This window comes from Cibotium barometz, chromosome 17, assembly GCF_041138505.1.
Source record: "Cibotium barometz isolate CiBa-2024 chromosome 17, ASM4113850v1, whole genome shotgun sequence".
In the NCBI taxonomy this organism is placed as follows: Eukaryota; Viridiplantae; Streptophyta; class Polypodiopsida; order Cyatheales; family Cibotiaceae; genus Cibotium; species Cibotium barometz.
The window spans coordinates 13505234-13524184 of record NC_141062.1 but is presented as its reverse complement, the minus strand read 5'-3'; the positions used below and the strand labels follow the sequence as shown (position 1 = coordinate 13524184).

At 45.5% G+C, this 18951-nt stretch overlaps 1 protein-coding gene across 1 annotated transcript in view; it reads right to left on the bottom strand.

Annotated features, from left to right (window-relative positions):
* LOC147629704 (uncharacterized) overlaps positions 1-18951 on the bottom strand; it is a 109372-nt gene that overhangs the window by 66315 nt on the left and 24106 nt on the right. The window contains exons 3-6 of the mRNA XM_086811249.1: positions 17612-17743; positions 17470-17520; positions 13279-13375; positions 13153-13199 (exon numbers count right to left, since the gene is read on the bottom strand). Of these exons, the coding sequence (XP_086667375.1) occupies positions 13153-13199; positions 13279-13375; positions 17470-17520; positions 17612-17743 (327 nt within the window). The remainder of the gene's footprint in view (positions 1-13152; positions 13200-13278; positions 13376-17469; positions 17521-17611; positions 17744-18951) is intronic.

The following is an 18951-nucleotide window of genomic DNA, read 5'->3' as shown; positions in this document are numbered from 1 at the left end:
ATAACCTGGTTTTTCCATTTTCTGCATATCTCTAAACCACTCAGCATGACTGGTCATGTGGTTAGAGGCGCCAGAATCCACATACCATATATCTTGAAATCCTCACACATCCCCTGTTAAGGAACTCAGCATGTGCTGCATCACAAACAGTTGCTCACTTCTGTCATCACCTCCATGTTTGCTAGATGATGCATAGTTGCCTTGCTGCAACTTTCCACTTTTAATGTCATTCTGCTTTTTGTAGCAGTCCTTTGCCATGTGTCCTGGTTTGCCACAATAATAGCACTCTATGCTATTTGCATTTTGATTTCTTTGCCAACCACCTTGGCCTCTTTGGCTCCCCCTATCTCTAGACTGGTCTCTTCCACCTGTATATGATTGCTGCTGTGAATCATTGGACGGTTGCTGTCCAGAATTCTGATTTCCTTATCGGCCACCACCTTGGCCTCGACCACAGCCTCTACCTTTGTCTCTACCTGAATTAGAGTAGAAGGCCTGTTTCGATGCGTTCTTGCTTTGTGAAGAAGAATCCTCACCTAAAGCCCTGCAATGGAGGTCTTGAATGGCTTGTACTCTTTGCGAAGCCCATTCAAACAGACACTCACCAAATCATCATCCTCCACTAATACATTGATAGACCCAAGGGATTCAACAATACCCTTGATCTTTAAGGCATATTCATTGATGGACATACTTTTCTTTTCCACAGTATGCAACTCTTGCTTTAACTGCAACTTCCTTACCTTTGTGTTAGTCTGGAACATCTGAACTAGATTCTGCCATGCAATTGCTCGAGTGTTTGCATCCTATATGTGTCCTATCATAGTGTTTGTGACACTAATTGAAAGCCAGTACATGACTTTTCTTGCACCCTGGTTCCAATCCTTGAATGCCTTTATATATGCAAGAGTGGCATTCTCCTTAGATAACTCTGGAGGCTCCTCATTATCTCCTACATAATCCCAAAATCTTTCCCCATTAGGAAATTGGTCATTCTAAACTTCCAGACATAGAAGTTATTCTTATTCAGCTTCTCACTAACAATCTGATTAATTCCATCAGATATGTTTTCTTGCAGCAATCAAATAACCTGCAAACAGACAACTTCTGTATGCAACCTATAATACACCAATATCTCCTGTAAACTGCTGCAGCAACGGTACTTTAGCACAGCCTGTGTGTCACTAAATGTGACCAGAGTACATGTACATACACCCAATATCAACAATACATGTGCAGACCCTGTCTGCACTTCTAAGATGCACTGTTGCACTACAATAACCAGACTTCAAACGAAAACAGTTCTCTACCAAAACTTCCAGAAAACTATTGAAAATACCTTGCAGTGACAAAACGAAGCCGTAACGCACCCGAAACGCGAATCTGGCTTAAAAAACTCAGTCCAATACACAGTTGCATAGAAACGCGTTTCGTACAAGTTTGAAACGTACGAAATGTTTCGTCCTGTACGAAACGCGTTTTTTTTCATCATGGATATTATGAAAAACCTAGACATCGAACCGTTTCATGCGGTGTACCGTGTACCTTTTTCGTTCACGTTTCCCAGTGACGGCCGCCTGTACGTTTTCGCCGTCTTGTGTGCTAGCTTGCCATCGCTCGTATCAACGACTCAACCCACCTGCTCCTTGGTGTCCTTGGGCCTTGTGGAGGTCTTCCAAAGGGGTAATGTCATGTTTTGCTTTATGTTGGTCTTCTCTGCACAACTCACAAAGCGGCATGCTTTTTCTCTTCCATCAATATTTATGGCATATCTTCCACGATCCACCCTTGCTCTATTGAGGCCTAACTTCTAAGACTATCTACCTTCTCTTCCCTTGCTCTATTGTAGATAACAGTTAAAATCATGAATCATATAATAAGATTACTTTATGTTCTGTGTCGCACTTGCAAGACCAACAATCTGCATTTATCCCCGCCTTGTAGGATGCCTCGAACAGGTGATTCTCTTTGGAACAATGTCACCTTCGAGTCTAGATATGGTGGCTCGAGCTCCGGAAAGTGGAAATGCAACTTTTGTGCTGATAAGCACCATGGCAGTGTCACCAGGCTGAAGACACATTTGTCACAAACAAAGGGTTTTGGCATCGGGCCATGTAAGCATGTGCCACAAGAAATCTATGATAGCCTAAAGGCTTGGAAGGCCATGCAGCTAGGTATCCCCCTTGAGGATATCCCCAATCTGGGAGATCTTGAAGCATGTCAAAGTGTCTCCAAGAGGACTCGCAGTATCAGAGAGGAGTGGTGTTGCAGGTGGTTCTAGCTCGGCACCTCGAGCCAAAAGAACTAGTCTTCCAATGTTCAAGAAAGGACATGTGCAGGCAAGGATGCAAAAGGCTGCCATGAAAGAGGCAACGAGGGAGTTGATGAAGTTGTTTATTCAATGTGGATTACCCTTTCACAGTGTCAGGACTCCTCGATGGAAGAAGGCAATGAGAGCTATCTTCCGCATTCGGTGTGAGTGGGATGGCCCCTCCTACGAAACATTGCGCACTACTGAGCTTCGCAAGGAGCAACTAGCTGTGGAGATGGAGATGGACCTCTCAAGGTCACTTGGGCAAAGTATGGTTGTACTTTGCTTTGTGATGGATGGACAGATGTGCGGAAGAGAAATGTATACAACATTCTTGTGTTCTCCTGCAAAGGCACAATGTTCATTCGTGCCATAGATGCATCGGTGCCAGGGATAGTGGTTACAGGGGAGTTCATTATGTCCCACATGCACCAGGCAATCAATGAAATTGGGCCTCATAACATTGTGCAGGTGATCACGGACAATGGGTCCAATTGTGTATCCATGGGCAGGATGTTAGAGGAGGAGTTCCCCAAGATTTTGTGGACACCTTGTGCAGCACACAACCTTGACTTGATGATTGAGGATGTGGGGAAGCTTGATTGGGTGAGCCATGTACTTTCAGCTGCATCTACCATGGTGAACTTTGTCACAAAGTGGCCAAAGGTTTTGAGCATGTATAGGGCCAATAGTGATCTTGAGCTTCTAAAGCCCTCCAAAACTCGGTTTGCATATATGTTTATTGTGGTGGAGAGACTAGTGAGAGTGCGACATGGCTTATTACACACTATTGTGTATCATGAATGGACAACATGGGAGGACAAGGATGAGCCCGAGTCTATAGCATTCTCTCGTATGGTCAAGAGAGATACTTGGTGGCAAGATGCAGAGAGACTTGTGAAGACACTTTAGCCCATGTATAGTGTCCTTCGGCTCATAGACATGGAGGGGAGTACCGTTGGACTGCTTTATGAGTTCATGGACAGAATTGGTAAAGCTCTCAATGATTGCACTACCTTGTCGCGTGACAGGTGCTCACCCTTGGGCTTTAACTTTAGTCTTTGAGTCTTTCTCTTGAGTCTTCCTATAAGTTATTTTATAAATCTTGATCTCTTATGTATGTCACATGTAGAGTTCAAGATATTAAGGAGATCTGGAATCGGCGTTGGGATTGGTTTCATAGGCCAATCCATGCTGTTGCTCACATTTTGCATCCCCTTTGGAGGAATGAGGAGCTAGAGTCAGGATGGACCGAGTACATTACCAAGTTGGTGGGAGTGGGAGGTGATATACAGCTTATGAGAAAGCTCGAGGATAAGCTTCTCATTTACCGCAACGGTAGCCATATGTTTGGGCGAGCTACTGCATTGCTTAGGAAGACACGATTGGAGCCAGTGTCTTGGTGGGAGAAATACCCAACTTGGTAAGGTTCTTGATTCTTGAATCTTGTATCTTTGTCTCCTATTCTTTCAAAATCTACATTCAAATGCTACTCTCTTTTTGACTCTAACTTAGCATTCTCTTTTTTACAATGTAGAGACGGATTGCATTGAGAGTTCTCTCCCAGGATTGCAGTTCAGGGCCTTGTGAGAGGAACTCGAGTACATGGGCTCTTTTTCGCACGAAAAAGAGAAATAGACTCTCCACAGCACAATTGGAGAGGCTTGTCTTTTGTCATTGCAATCTCCGATTGCTAGAACAAAAGGGTCATCCCATTGAGCCTCGCCAAGTGAATCCAGATAAGATTGATATCATGAAGAGAGAGACATCTATTCTATGCTCTATGAGGAGATCATGGCTCCAGCTCGCACTACACGATCTTCTCGAGAGGCTAGTACTAGTGGTGCACCTGCACCTCTAGAAGATGAGGCATTTGAGGACTCGGCTACCTGCAGTGACCTTGAGAGTGAGGCTACAGAGACGGAAGGTGCAGATGAGGATGAGCATGAGGATGCAGTTGAGGATGCAGATAGTAGCTAGCAGCTGCCAGCATCATTTTATTTGGACATGTTATTTAGTTTGAACTTTGGATATGTTATTTATTTTGATCTTGGATTTTGAGTCATGACTCATCACCCACGTGGTGATCCTTTTGATTTTTGTTTAGTCATCAGTGATCACCCACGTGATTTGTGATATCATCATATCTTACATGTATTTTGTTTTTATTAAAATGAATTCAATGTGGTCTCTTATAAGTTAGGTCAACAGTTTTTCTTTTGTGTATTTCAAGTTAAAATTATATATGCTTTTTCTATTTTGTATGAAACCGTTTTGTACCCGTTTCTTACCTTTTATGAAACGTTTCAAAACGTATGAAACCCGTTTCATACCTACCGTTTCAGAAACGCCTGGCAACACTGGTCCAATAAGACAATATACATGCCCTGTAGCTCCGCTCCCGCGAAGACAGCTCCTCAGTCGGATATGTGTAGCTGCCAGAGCTACTGAGGGGGTGTTGTACCTAAACCAAGAAGGGGAAAGAGATGATGGTGCTCTTACCCGTGTAGTACTCCTTCCTTCCTTGCTTGTTCTTGCCTCTTGCTTGCCTGCTTAGCTCTCACACGAACCAAGTTCTGATACCATAAAGAGAATGTGGGAGGGAGGTAGAGCTTGAAACCCTAGCAAGCAAAAACACACACACAAGAGAGAGATGGATAGCTAAATTTTCTTCTATCTTCTTCTTCTCTACTCAACCAACATAACATAAGGATAAGAGTACACACTATATGGATTAGTACTCAACTACTACAACATACAAGGGTCGATCCATAATGTGAACCCAACTTAATAAGCTAGCACTATAACTATGCCAGTCTCTAGTAATCCAAAATGACTATCACACAACCTATCATCCCACAGGCCGCATATCACCTATAATCTCACCAACCATGCCAGTAGTGTAGATGCAAAAGCTATCACCCAGGCGGGTCATCAATGTCCGTCGTAGCACTAGTCAAGCTCGATATCTCAACATTTGATACACTTGATTCCCAAGGAGAGTGGAGATCCAACAGTGGAGACCCATCACCCTCTTGGGACCACCTACAAGATCTTGGCCAAGGCCATCAGCCGAAGACTTCAACCTTTCCTTCCTGACTTGATCCATCGCACTCAAACAGGATCGAAGTATTTTGGACATCTACACCTTTTGGGAGCGACAACTTCGGCCAGGATGCAGCAGAAGGACCTCATAGTGCTACTCCTAGACTTCGAAAAAGCTTATGATAGGGTTGATTGGAGCTTTCTAGAGGGAACGATGCACCGGATGGAGTGCCCAGTGGAGTGGATCCTTGGTGTTTCAGGACCTTACTCGGCCTCTCACATTGAGGTTCAGAGACATGACTCCACATGCAAAGTCTTAGGCGTCCCATACCTCCAGAACAGACCCATCCAATGTAAGCATGGAGTAGTCTCAACGCCTCGAGTCCAGGTCTGAGAAGCTCTCCCTCAAACTCACTCAAACTCACTTATATAGACCTCCTATAAACTAGGAGCCAAATATAGCACGTCTCATAATAGCTAATTATCCCAACTTAAGTTCCCTTATCCATAGGCTATGATTAACCTAGCTAAAAGTATTAACCTTGGTTTAGCCTTGGGACGTAACAATAGGAAACGCCAAGAATTATGCAATTATGTGCAATCCATGGGCTAGCCATATGGAGAGGACGTGGACCCCTAGAGCTGCCCAAAGCTAAATGCCCAAGGCCAAGGGCCAACCCACATGTGAAAACCATACGAAGAGTGAGGAAAAACGGGAAGACACTCAAACGGGCGGGCACACCCACAACAGAGGCCCTGACATAGTGTACAGACAAGAGATGAGTGCTAACGACCCATCCCAGCTCCGGGATGTGGAACCAACCCCAGTGAGCTGGAGTGCCGCAGGAGCATAGCCTGAGGTAGAGACTTCGCGAACAAGTCCACTCCATTGTCCTCCGTCGAACAATAAAGAAGCAAGATGTCACTAGCTCAGATCTTCTCACGAACAAAGTGATATTGTATCTCTATGTGCTTGGTCCGGGTATGGAAGACCAGGTTCCGAGCAATAGCAATGCAACTCTGGTTATCGCACTAGATGACTGTGGGCTCCTTATGTGGAAAACAAATCTCGCCAAGCAACCTCCGCAGCCCCACAACCTCGCGAGCAGCACCACAAGCAGCCCGGTACTTTGCCTCTGTAGACGACAAGGCAATAGTTGGCTGCCTCTTGCTGCTCCATGAAACCGCTCCTGAGCGGAGGGTAAAATTGTAGCCTGATCTAGATCTCCTCGTATCTGGATCTCCTCCCCAATCTGAGTCACACCAACCTTGGAGTCGAACTCAGTCCTTCGTTTCACCTCCAGTGGCGTAGAAGAGTCCAAGATCCTTCGTACCCTGCAGATACCGCAAGATCCGCAATCTTGCGTCCCAATGAGATTTCAACGGTCTCTGCATAAACAAGCTCAACAACCCCACAAGGAAGCTCAAATCCAATCTGGTGTTCAACAACCAGATCAATGAACCAACCAGCTTCCCGTACAAAGAGCCATCAACTCGCTCACACAAGGATTAACTATAAGTTTTGTGTTCGGATCCATGAGTAACGTGATAGGCTTGCAATTCTCCATCCCAAAGGGCTCAAGCAACCCATGGACATACCACTGCTAAAGAGACAAAGAACCCCCTCTGGGTTTGCCAGATCTCCAATCCCAAGAAGAAGTGGAGTGAGCCTGAATCGGTCACCTCAAACTCCTTTGACAAGGCATGCTTCGTCATTGCAATGTGCTCCACATGACCACCAGTGAGAATGAGGTCATCCACATAAAGGATGATCAATGTGACCATGCCGCGTTCCCGAAAGAGATATAAGTTAGGATCTGCAACTAATCTCTGAAATCCAATCCGAAGAGAGAAGGAATCAATCTTCTGATTCCAAGCCCTGGGAGGCTGCTTAAGACCATACAAGGCCTTCCGCAACCTATAAACCATCCCCTTCAATCCTGGAACCTCAAAGCCTAGAAGCTACTCAACATACACCTCCTCCTGCACGTCACCATTAAGGAATGCAGATTTCACATCCATCTGAAATATAGATCACCGCTGAGAAGAAGCAAGAGCAAGAATGGTCCAAATCGTGGTCATCCTCGCTATTGGTGCAAAGGTATCCTCATAATCGATGCCTGGCTGCTAAGCACATCTCCAGTCGCGGGCTCAACCTTCTCAACTGACTGAGGCTATGCAGCTGGAGCAATTAACTAGGAATCATCATCAGAATCATCTGGGTCTCCAAGAAGTGGCGGCTCATCAACAGTGGAAGCTGGAACATGCTCATCAAAAACATCTTTGTTGACGACAATCTCGTTGCTCTCTGGATCATACAACCTATATCCCTTGAAAAGAGAGTTATATCCCAAAAAAACAAGCTTTTGGGACTTTGAGTTGAGTCAGGCTTCCCTGTCTGCTTCTTTGGAATGTGAACATATGCATCACTCCCAAACACATGAAAATGGGAGACATGGTTTCCTACCAAAATACACCTCAAAGGGAGTCATGTTCGGTACTGAAGTCATCGGAGAACGGTTGAGGATATGGACAACCGTAGCCACAGCCTCTCCCCAAAGTAGACGAGGAAGATCACAATGCTCCACCATCGTCCTCGCCATCTCCACCACAAGTCCTGTTCTTACGCTCAATTACTCCAATTTCTGAAGGTGAACCTATATTGGCCAGCTCCTACTTGATGCCATGTTCCACACAAAGCCGCACAAATGCATTGGAAGAAAACTCTCCTCCTTTGTCAACCCGAAGAGTCTTTATCTGCATGCCACACTCTTTCTCCACCATCACATGCCACTCCTTGAACCAAGCAAAAGCTTGGTCCTTCTTAGAAAGAAAATAAACCCAAGTGAATATGCTACAATCATCAACAAGCAGCATGAAATACAAAGAACCTCCCAAGGATGGCGTCTCCATAGGGCCACACAAGTCAATGTGTACCAACTCCAAAGGTTTTGAAGCCCGCCCGAAAGCCTGCTTCAAAAAAGATTTCCTATGCTGCTTACCACGAATGCAAGAACTATGTCGTCCCTGCCTACTGCCAACATTTGGCAAGCCAACCACCATCTAGTCCCGAAAAGCTCGTCGCAACGCATCCACATTCAAGTGGCCAAACCGAAAGTGCCACAAGTCACCAATCTAAGAGCTTGTCAATGAGGAGAGTGCTGAGAGTTTTTATATACCATTCTCCACTCCACCTTCCCAAATAACATGGCCAAACTCTTGGTCCCATAGAGCAACAGAATGCTCCTCAAACTCCACCAAGAAGCCAGTCTTGCAAACCTCATGCACTGACAACAGATGAAAACCAAGTGCGGGCGTAAAGAACACGAGAGCAATGCTTTCCCCCTCTTGCCATCAGGAATGATCTCCATCCGGCCCTCACTGTGAATCAGTATGGTGGAATTGTCGCCAATGAAAATGCGACCTGATTGCCGTTTAAGATCCCGAAAGAAGTCACGGGAAGGAGTCATGTGCCTAGAAGCACCACTATCAAGAATCCACTCCCTGGCGGTGAAGCCAACTGCCTCCTCGCTGGACAAAGATGAAGCACTAGTGTCCAACATCTCCAAGTGCACAAAGGCTGGAGTCTTTGCAACTGAAGATGAAGAATCAGCGCTCTTCCCAGTCCGCTTGAAACACTTCCTCCAATAGTGGCCTTTCTCGCCACAATCGTTACAGGTCCTCTCGGCCTTCAATTTCTCACGGTCTGAATCGGGCCTCTTCTCAGAACTTCTCCGATGAAGACTTCCCTTTGCCCTTGTTACGGCCTTTCGACCGCTGGCCAGTCAAGGCCTCAGAACCTCAGCCCTGTGGTGGAGGGTTCATAAATCGCTCTTCCTAGTCCAAGACTATTGACACAAGCCCCTCCCACGTAATGGTGCTGAGCCTACCACTGGTGATCAAAGAGGAGTAAAATGCTGAGTACTGAGAGGGAAAATGCAACAACAACATGATGGCCATATCCTCTGACGATATCTCTTTCCCCGCCTGGAGAACTCCTGCTAACGAGCCTACAACTTGTTGATGTGCTCCCGCATCGTCGACGACTTTGCAGGATACATCACCCGCATCTGAACTTCCAAGAAGATCCTCTTCATGGGTGATACCCTGTTGTACAGAGAAGCCAAATGCTACCAAATCCCTCTGGACAGCGTCATTTGCTTTATATGATTGATCACCTGTGGTGTGCAACTTACGAAGATGAAAGAATGGACGCGAGCATTGACACGATCCCATAACTGTGCCTGAGCCTCCCGTTCCTTCTGTATAGAGGGTAACTCCCCGTCTTCCAACTCAGGTAGTGGAACCCCAACAACAATGAAATCATCCAAGTCATAAGACTCCAAAACAGACTCCATCATTACCTTCCATATACCGTAGTTGTTCCCGTCCAACTATCGGTCCACCGGGAACCTGGGGAGTGTTGGGATCTTCATGTCCTTCACAGCCGTCTCAAGAAAATCTGCCATCTCAAGGGTTCACAAGGTCTTGTAAAGGGAGAGTGGGTGGGAAAAAAGAAGAAGAAGAGACTGTAAATAATATGCAAGGTGGCTGTCCAACGGTGATGGCTGCCTTCTACCCGATCTCCAAGTCCCGTACAAACAGTCTCCAATCAGCACCTCAAATCAGCAAACCCTCGACGTCCCACTGTCTCCAAGCTTCAAGCCACCTGGGACTTTGATACCATGTCAGAATGCACCGCAGAAATGAAGACAACTGCTGTTAAGAGCAAGACACAGATGAAAGAGTTAAATATCAGTCAACCAAGATAAATCCAGTCGGCCAGCACTGAGGGAGTGGTCGGGTAGCACCAGAGCAGGCAGGCAGCACTTGAAGGCAATCGACAGCCCAAACACACCTCCAAAAAAATGGAAAAAATACACGAAGAGTGAGAAAAAATGGGAAGACACTAAAATGGCCGGGCACACCCACAACACAGGCCCTGACATAGTTACAGATAGGAGATGACTGCTAACAAATGATTGACTGGTCACCACAAACATACTTTTGGGCATCCCCGTTGGTCTCACAAGCTCAAACCCCTCATAGAAAGACCGGTTTAAGGCTTCAAATAGTATCCAATACTTCCGAGAAGTTTAAGGCTTTGGAAGACCGGTTCCATGAGTTATTCCTTCGGAAAAGACTTCCCCCAAAACTTCCTCCCTCCCACCTAGAAGATAACAAGATTGTACCTCCTCCCTGCTCAAAACCCCCAAGCAAGTTTTAGTATCACCTTGGTAAGTCTGAAGACGGAGCTGGATCACCAGCTTGAAGAATTACTACGCTCTCATTTCATATGTCCCAGTTGTCACCATTTGCAGCTCTCAATCTATTCATCAAGAAGAAACGTGGATCATTTTGCAATTGTGCGACGACTATCATGCTATGACCGAGCTGACTATCAAGAGCAATTTCCCAATTCATTGCAACAATTATATTCTTGAATGACATGAAATTCTTCTTGAAAATTGACCTCAAATGTGGGTACTGCCAATTATGGATCGTGAAGGGGGACATCTCCAAAACAGCCTTCTGTAATGTCAACGCTCAATATGAGTTTGTGGTCATGCCCTTTGGATTGACTAGCGCTCAAGCCACATTTAATTGATGAGGATTTTCAAGCCCTTGTTAGACAAGTGTGTTTTCATTTTCCTTGATGACATACTTGTGTTCACGGCTACTGAAGAACAACACGAGTGCAATGTAGAGCACGTGATGAAGAAGTTGGAAAATGATGAACGCTACTTCAACGAGAAAAAAGTAAAAGTTTTTCTATGTCAAGATTCATTTTCTTGGATATGTCAACAGCTCTCCCAATATTCAGTTGGAACTTGGACCCCACAAAGTCGCCGAGATACTGCATCATTTGGATATGTCAACAGCTCAGCTAGACCCCACAAAGGTCGCTATGATACTGAATTGAGAGGTTCCACATGAGTGCTAATATTGGAAGACTTAAATATGTGATTAATGCTAAGCAAACTAGATTAATACTAATTAGCACAAATAGATGAGAAGAGGGAGAAAGGAGATATAACCCTAATCTATTGTATATTGCCAAAACATGAACATATATAGTAATTCTTGGATCTGAACTTAGATCCTACTCATGCATAGGCATATCTCTTGATGCATACCAAAAGGTGTCTTGCTGAATTCACTTCTCTAATGACCCAGATGCCTTGGTTGTTGGTGCCCCTGGTCTTGGCTCTCTAGCTCTTCGTCTTGGCTCTATAACCTCTGGATGACCCTTGATATACCTTTAAATACGAAACTGATGGCAAGTCGGATTCAAGTCAGCCATCCATTTTCAGGTCATAAACATCAAGTCTTGGGCACCTCGGAGAACCTATAGGGCTATCAAACCTGCTCCAATCTTCCCATACTCTGCCCCGTATTTTGCTTAGAAGGCAGCTGCAAGAAGGAAGCATGTCTACATGCCATTCACATGGGTGATTCACATGACAAGGAGTGATAGTCAACCAAAAATACCACCGGACAGCCACACAATTCACCTCCCAGCTCAAGGTAGCATGGAACATCATCATTCAGAACACCCCCTCCCCTCCTTCCCATCCCCCCAAAGGGCAGGCAATACATTATTGACCCAGCAAACCATAGCACGGCGCTTTTGGGCAAACATCATCCGTGGCTGCCGTAAATCGTCTCCCCATCGGAGATCCACTTGGTTCCTACACCTACATTCCCTGAAGCCACCTAGGATCCCAGCCATTTCTACAATGGCAAACCCCAATTGACTCACTCCATCCTCAATAAGGATAGTAAGTTTCTCTTGCCACATCCCCTCTTGACCCTCAACCTTGGAGAGGACCTCTCTGAACTAGCTTTTGAAGTTGGCCAGTAAAAGCCAGACGTGCCCCGCTCGAGGAGGATTTAAATTCCCTTCTCCAACAAGTTCGAGTAGTGGGCTTCTACGGCGGGCGGATGTGGCACATTGACCCCTCTCCCTTCAAAGCGACAAATGATACATCCTCGCATCCCTAACTTTGGGAAAACCGCCCCCTAGCTTGACTAGGGTGGGACACAGGCTAGTGGCATTGTAGAACGCACACCCCCCCCCCCAAACGCATACACCCTGACTACCGTTTCTTCTTCTACTCCATCCAATTGAAAAGAAGAATTCAGCTCCACAACATTGACGACACACCAGCTAACTCCTAACTTGGAAAGCTCCCCGCATTTCTTCCGACGTCCTCTCCAATTTCTAGAAGCAGCTCTAGAGAGGTTTTAGCCCGGACAGGATCTCCTTCACTCTCTAGCTGGTGACCCGCACAAGACTAGCAATCGGCACCTAGTTGGCAATAGTTGGTAACTAACACATAGAACATGCATGCAAGCATGCATACCTACATACAATATACATACGTACATACGGACATTTTAACAAACACAAAGTCGGATTCAGTGTGTGTATGTAAAGCAAAAATGCTCTAATTTCCAAGGAGTCTTGGCAAGTCTTGATTGCCTATGCTGCTGTATGCATACAAAGGAGATGGTTATGTTTTATGACAGCATGTGCAACAACAAAACAACCATGTATAGTAACAAATTTGTAAAGGAAGCCCAAAAGAAAAGACACCAAAGAAAATTGCCTCCTGGGCTGTAGCCCAGCGGTAGTGCCCGTGCCTCCTCCCAAGGAAGTATTGGGTTCGAATCTACCCTAATGGCATCTAAATTCAGTACCGCTCACATCAAAAAAAGAAAAAGGAAAAAAGAATAGAAGAAATTTCCAACCTACATGCAATGGGATGTTTAGGGGCCTTGGTCTAAAGTACCTTTCTTAAAAGACTGCGAACTTCTTCCTTCTCATTATAAGCCACCCCTGCATGGATCACTTGATAAGCATCTCTTCAAATTTTCATTTATCTATACTATCACAAAATTGCTGACGGCTGGCTCACCACAGTAGCGCCCATCTGCCAAAAGGTCCACAAAAGATATGTAGTCATCTGGTATCCACTTTTTTCCTTCTTGCTCCTCGATTAGTGAATAAGCAATCTACAAATGCACAAAACCTTTAAAAATGAATTGCATCTCTTACATCCCATACAATGTACCGCATCCAAAAGAGACACTTCACAAACAAACAGATCTGCACAATACATTCAAGAGACAAAACGATTAAATCTTCTGTTGAAGTCACAAATACAGAATTTCAGAAACATATTTCAACAAGAAACATCTCATTGCCTTGGCAAACCTCTCAAAAACATTGAAAAAACGGTATATGTCACCAATAAGCATAAGGGAGCGTAGAGCCTAGAGGCATTAGCATTCTTCCATCGCCATGGGAGCAGGTCGCACTACAGCAACAGGTCGCAAGGGAGAGAGAGGGAGGGAGAGAGAGCAGCCCCTCATGGGCGCAAACAGGCAGTGGCGTGAGCAGGTCGCACTATAGATAAGGCGCCATGGGAGCAGGTCGCGCTACAGCAACAGGTTGCGAACAGGTAGTGGAGAGAGAGAGAGAGAGAGAGAGAGAGAGAGAGAGAGAGCTTGAGCCTTGGCCCTTGAGCTTGAGGCTTGAGCCTTGAGAAAGAAAGAAGAAAGAAAGTTGTATTAACGTCTTCAAAAGGCCAAAATGAGTGAGAGAGAGAGAGAGAGAGAGAGAGAGAGAGAGAGACTCAAAAGCATGAGAGAAAGAAAGAAAGATATATTAAGCGTCTACTAAAGACCCAATGGGCCTATGAGACCAAAGTGATACACTGATGTCCATGGCATATCTCATCATGGAATGGAAAATAAAACAGAAAGAAAACATAAATATAGCTCTCTCACTGGGGTGATACAAAACTGTCCATGGAAACTTGTCATGGAATACTAAGAACATAAAAACATGGGAGTAACATCAGCTCCGAGTAGATGGTATACCACTCTCCAAAATGTCAAGCATGGGGCTGACGAGTATGGCCAAAAGGTCTCCCTCAGCTATGCCACGTGGAAAGGTAGCTCGATGGCGGCGGAGCATGTCCTAGATCTGGAGCTGATGAGGTGATCGTGGCCGACCGGGGGGGTCGAGGGCGTTGGGCACGCTGGAGTGCAGAGAGAGAGAGAGAGAGAGAGAGAGAGAGAGAGAGAGAGAGAGAGATTTCCCAACAAAATGAAAAAGTACTTATACCATCCGCCTAAGGCCCAGCCACCCACCCACCGTCCATGCTCCACGAGTCCAAACGGCTACAGAAAAGGGCAGAAAAAACAGGCGGAAAAAAACGGGCAAAAAAAACGGCTTTAAAAAACTGGCGGGAAAAACGGGTAGTTTTTTTTCTCCAAGGCCGTTTTGCACGCGTTTCGTTTCGTACGGTACGATACGACCGTTTCGTTTCGCTGAACCAAAACGAGATTCAGAAAAAAAAAAACGATTTACTTTCATTTCGTCTAGTTCGTTTCGTGCTCTACATCCGGTTGGTGCGGTACGTGTCCCACAGACAACTATGGCTGTAATCACAGCAGACGTATCTGCAAATGGAAAGAACCCTTTTACGGAGTAGGTGTCATACTCGTCGAGGCATCCCATGGTTTAAAGGGTGGGGAGTGGATAGATATCTAGATATGGCACCAGAAGATATATGCATGGACACATTTCAATCACACCTCTTACGAGCGTATCAAGCAAAATGTCATGGCCCTGTGAAAATGGAACAGCACAAGTGTGGGCATGGTGGTTGCTGAGCAAAAATATTAAAATATTCGCATTTGGGGTGCCCGGACAAATGAGAATGATGCGTGGACACTTCAGATGTGAAAGAGGACAAAAACATTAATGTTTTTAATGTTTTATTGAAGGTTGCCCCTAGGCCTTAGTGGCCCCTAGGGAACTTTAATGATTATTAAAGTTGGGGCCCTAGGATAAGTTTGGAGAGGGGGCAACTCCACTTTTGGAGTGCATGCCTCTCTCACAACACTCTCTCTCTTGCTTTTGGGAGTCGTGTAGGCTCAAGCGTGGAGAAGGAAAGGAGAAGCAACGTCGACTGCTGGTGGTGGATTTTTGCTGCTGTTTTCTGTGCAAACCTGCCCGTTCAGTCCACGTGTACATGTGTACGGCTGCTGCAGGACAGGAGGCTGTTTTCTCTGTTGCAGATTCTTCTGCTGGTACAGGCAGCGCTGACAGGCTGAGCAGGTACAGGTGCTGTGGGCTCTGACAGAAGGTGTACAGCAGGTACAGGTGGCTGTACGACTGCTGTCAGGCGGCTGTGCTGTAGGTACAGAACTGTACAGCAGGTACAATCGGGTACAGCAGGCTGGTTTAAGCAACTGCAATATAGTCCGTACAGCTCTGTACGGACAAGTACACTCAGTCTCTACTACGCTGTACGGACAGGTACAGTCGCGTGGTTGCAAGGGAAAGAGTACAGACAATCGTTGTCAAGTGCAGACTGGTACGAACTGTCCCACGAGTGCAAAACCACAAGCTGATTTGGTAAGCTCTGAACTTGTTCATCTGTCTTTCTTTCCATTGGCTTATGTCTGCTGCAGAGTTGTGCTATCTGGCCCCTTGTGAGAGGAGGGGTATGGCAAATTGAAAAGGGTGGAAACAGAGATTGGGACAGTGAATGTATGTTTGTGCTGAGTTGTGGAATCATGTGCATGAGATATGCCAGATGTATGCTCAAGGCTGTCCTGCTGAATGGTCTTGGCTGATCAGAGGGAAGCACAGAGTGTTGCTTTGAGACACAGATCTGTGTGTGTGAATCCTCTGTGCTAAGACGTATTGTGGGCTGCCACATTGGCCATACAGGTGTATGCTCTTGGCTGGTTTTGTTGTACTCAGCCTTTCATATTTTTGAAATTGAATAAAGAAATACCGCAAGGGGCGCCAAGCTTTGGGGCCAACAGGTGTCGTTCTATTTTCAGATTTGGGGCACTCTAGCTCCAATCAAATTTGTTTTCATATCTGGACTACGAGTGGAAGGGTGACTGCTAGTCTACCGCACTTTGGTTTCTACCAGAGGCCGGTTTCACAAAACATCAAAGCAAGGGAGCAAATGGCAAACTTGCTTATTACAGTATGCATATCTATCCTTCATGTTGGAAATCCTACATGCAGGCGGAGGCGCACACACAGCCATACATAGCCAACCCGCTCTCAGTGGTATTTAGACGGAGTATTGCACGACTTCGAACTCGATCCCACACTTTATTGATCGAGACAGGTGCATGGAGTGGACAGGCACGAGAGACGAGGTTATGCAAGCTGTGTGGACTACAGAGTGTAGAATCAGAGGAGCACATGATTATGATATGCCCAGCATATGCACACATACGGGCTGACTTTGATATCCCTTTACAGGGGCCACTTCACCAGTTTCTGACCACTACTCCTATATCGAAGTTAGGGCTCTCATCACCCGCATGTTACGCTTTCGGGAGAACCTCGCTGCATAGATCGTTCGTAGCTACCCTTTCCTACCATGGGGGAGGAGACTCGTTGTATATCTGGAAAGGTCCCATGGGTCATAATTTGGCCTTCCGTGGACGATGATAAACTACTCTACTCTCTCGGTAGAATCAAGGGCCATATTTGAGGTCCTGGATAGTTGGCAAACTGGCGGCGACCAACATGAGAACTGCCATAAATCCTCTCTAGCAGACACATTCTACCCTCAACAAGTATACAAAAAGAAAGGGCTGCTAATCAATCACCAGTCCATTGCAAGCCCTCCATGGTGTGGCACATGCATACACCACTCACTGTCAGCCTGTGTGGCTGTTTGCATTGAAAAGGTTAAGGCTACAAATGTCTCCATGAGACAGGAGTGAACTGCAAAATCCACTAGATTGACCTGCAGAAAGAACTGCACCATCTCTACTAGGACTCAGACAGGAATCTTGAATATGGAGCACTGGCCAAAAAGTTGGCCTAAGAGCAGCACCACTACCTTGTAAGTGTAACATATTTGGAATCAGACATGGTAACAGTATGGAACCTAAAGTAAAAAGAACCGGATTCAAGCACATCTGGAACTGTTGCTGCTAACTCTAAGTTGTTTTTTCTATACGGTGATCTAGCAAAAGCAAAAGTCTACAGCATACATCAACTAAAAATAAAACCAGAAGTCTCAACTAAGCCTCTTAAGGGAATGGCAAGCAACATTTACCTGGGTATCAAAAACATTATTTAACCTGATACCATACTGAAAGTAGAGTGCCTGCTCCAACGAAAAAAAAATTAAAACTAAATTAGATGATTATCATCTGATGAGACTTCTTGAAGACAGTCAAAGTCATCAGCTTACTCGCCTCACTGTCCCGCTTGCAGTCATGTACAACTTTGGTAACACTGGAAGATTCCAAAGCAGGCTTGCAGGCCTGCATCAAGGTACTCCCACCCTCAAGAGCATCAACAAGATACACTCCATCTTCAAATGCAAGCTGAACATAACAAAAAAATATTTCAAACAGGAAACATGATCCATCAAAGTTTTAAATAAAAGAATCACTCGCATCAATTGCTTGCTTACAGCCCTTCCAGGCTCCTACTGCTCATGTCCCCCCATCGTTTACTTTACTTATCGTAATCTACTGCACCTTTGCCCTTTGTCCTGCCGTTTTGCCATATTTCCATTCCCTACCCAAACAAAGCCCCCTGACCTGTACCATACTTTGTACACCGTATAGAACATTCCATGAGCCATCGGAATACAAAAGATTCTATGATAAATTTAGGCCCATTTTGTCTAGACCTTGTCAAACAATCCATTTCCCATTTACCTCAGCCCATTTGCTTCTTTATGCACTCCATAGGCTTCATAAAGTACAAAAAGGGTACATATCTTGGCAGCCCTAGGCATGTGTCGCCATTTTGGGCATCTCCAGAATTCATGTGTGGATGGGCTTTGGATGCCCAAAAGATCAAGAATGTACAAGCTTTGGGAATGGGGGATTATCCAGTATAGAGAACTAAGTGTTCGTAGCATAGTCGAGGCACTTAAAACAGTTTGTTGGACACAGAAATGGGCTTTGGAGCTCAAGTGTCGAGTGGAAAGTATGTATGGTGAACTCTTGAGGATTTGGGAGAGATATGCGCGTATGGAAGAGCCATGTGGGCTGTTATACATGTTTGTGCGCCTATGGAAGGACATGCTGGATAGCCATATGGGATGAAGGACGCGTTTATGGTTGTATATGGATAATCCGACATCTCCCATGGGGAGAGTAAGGCCCTCAAAGCTTGTACATGTTATATTTCTCCTTGGATAATGAAATACTCCAAGGGGGCCGCCCGCGGGGGGGGGGGGGGGGGGGGGGGGGGCGAGGGAGGCCATTCCGACCTCTATGCGGTGTTATATGTGCAACTTTTATTTTCGGCTTTGTGGATTGTTTAATGGCTGTGATTAAATCCCGAAATGTTTAATTGTGCTCATGGTCAAGTGATGCACACCCACTCCCGCGCTTCTCGGGTGAGTTTCATTGGTATCAAAGCATAAGACTTTTTCTCATTCTTATGTGAGAACGATCTTATTAAGGTGCATACTATGGCCATTGGTAGGATTATACATAACACTACCAAGCATAATGGAAAGTGAACATTATGGTTTCTTGGAGTCTGTGATGAGGTTCTATCTTAGAGGTCATCTCTA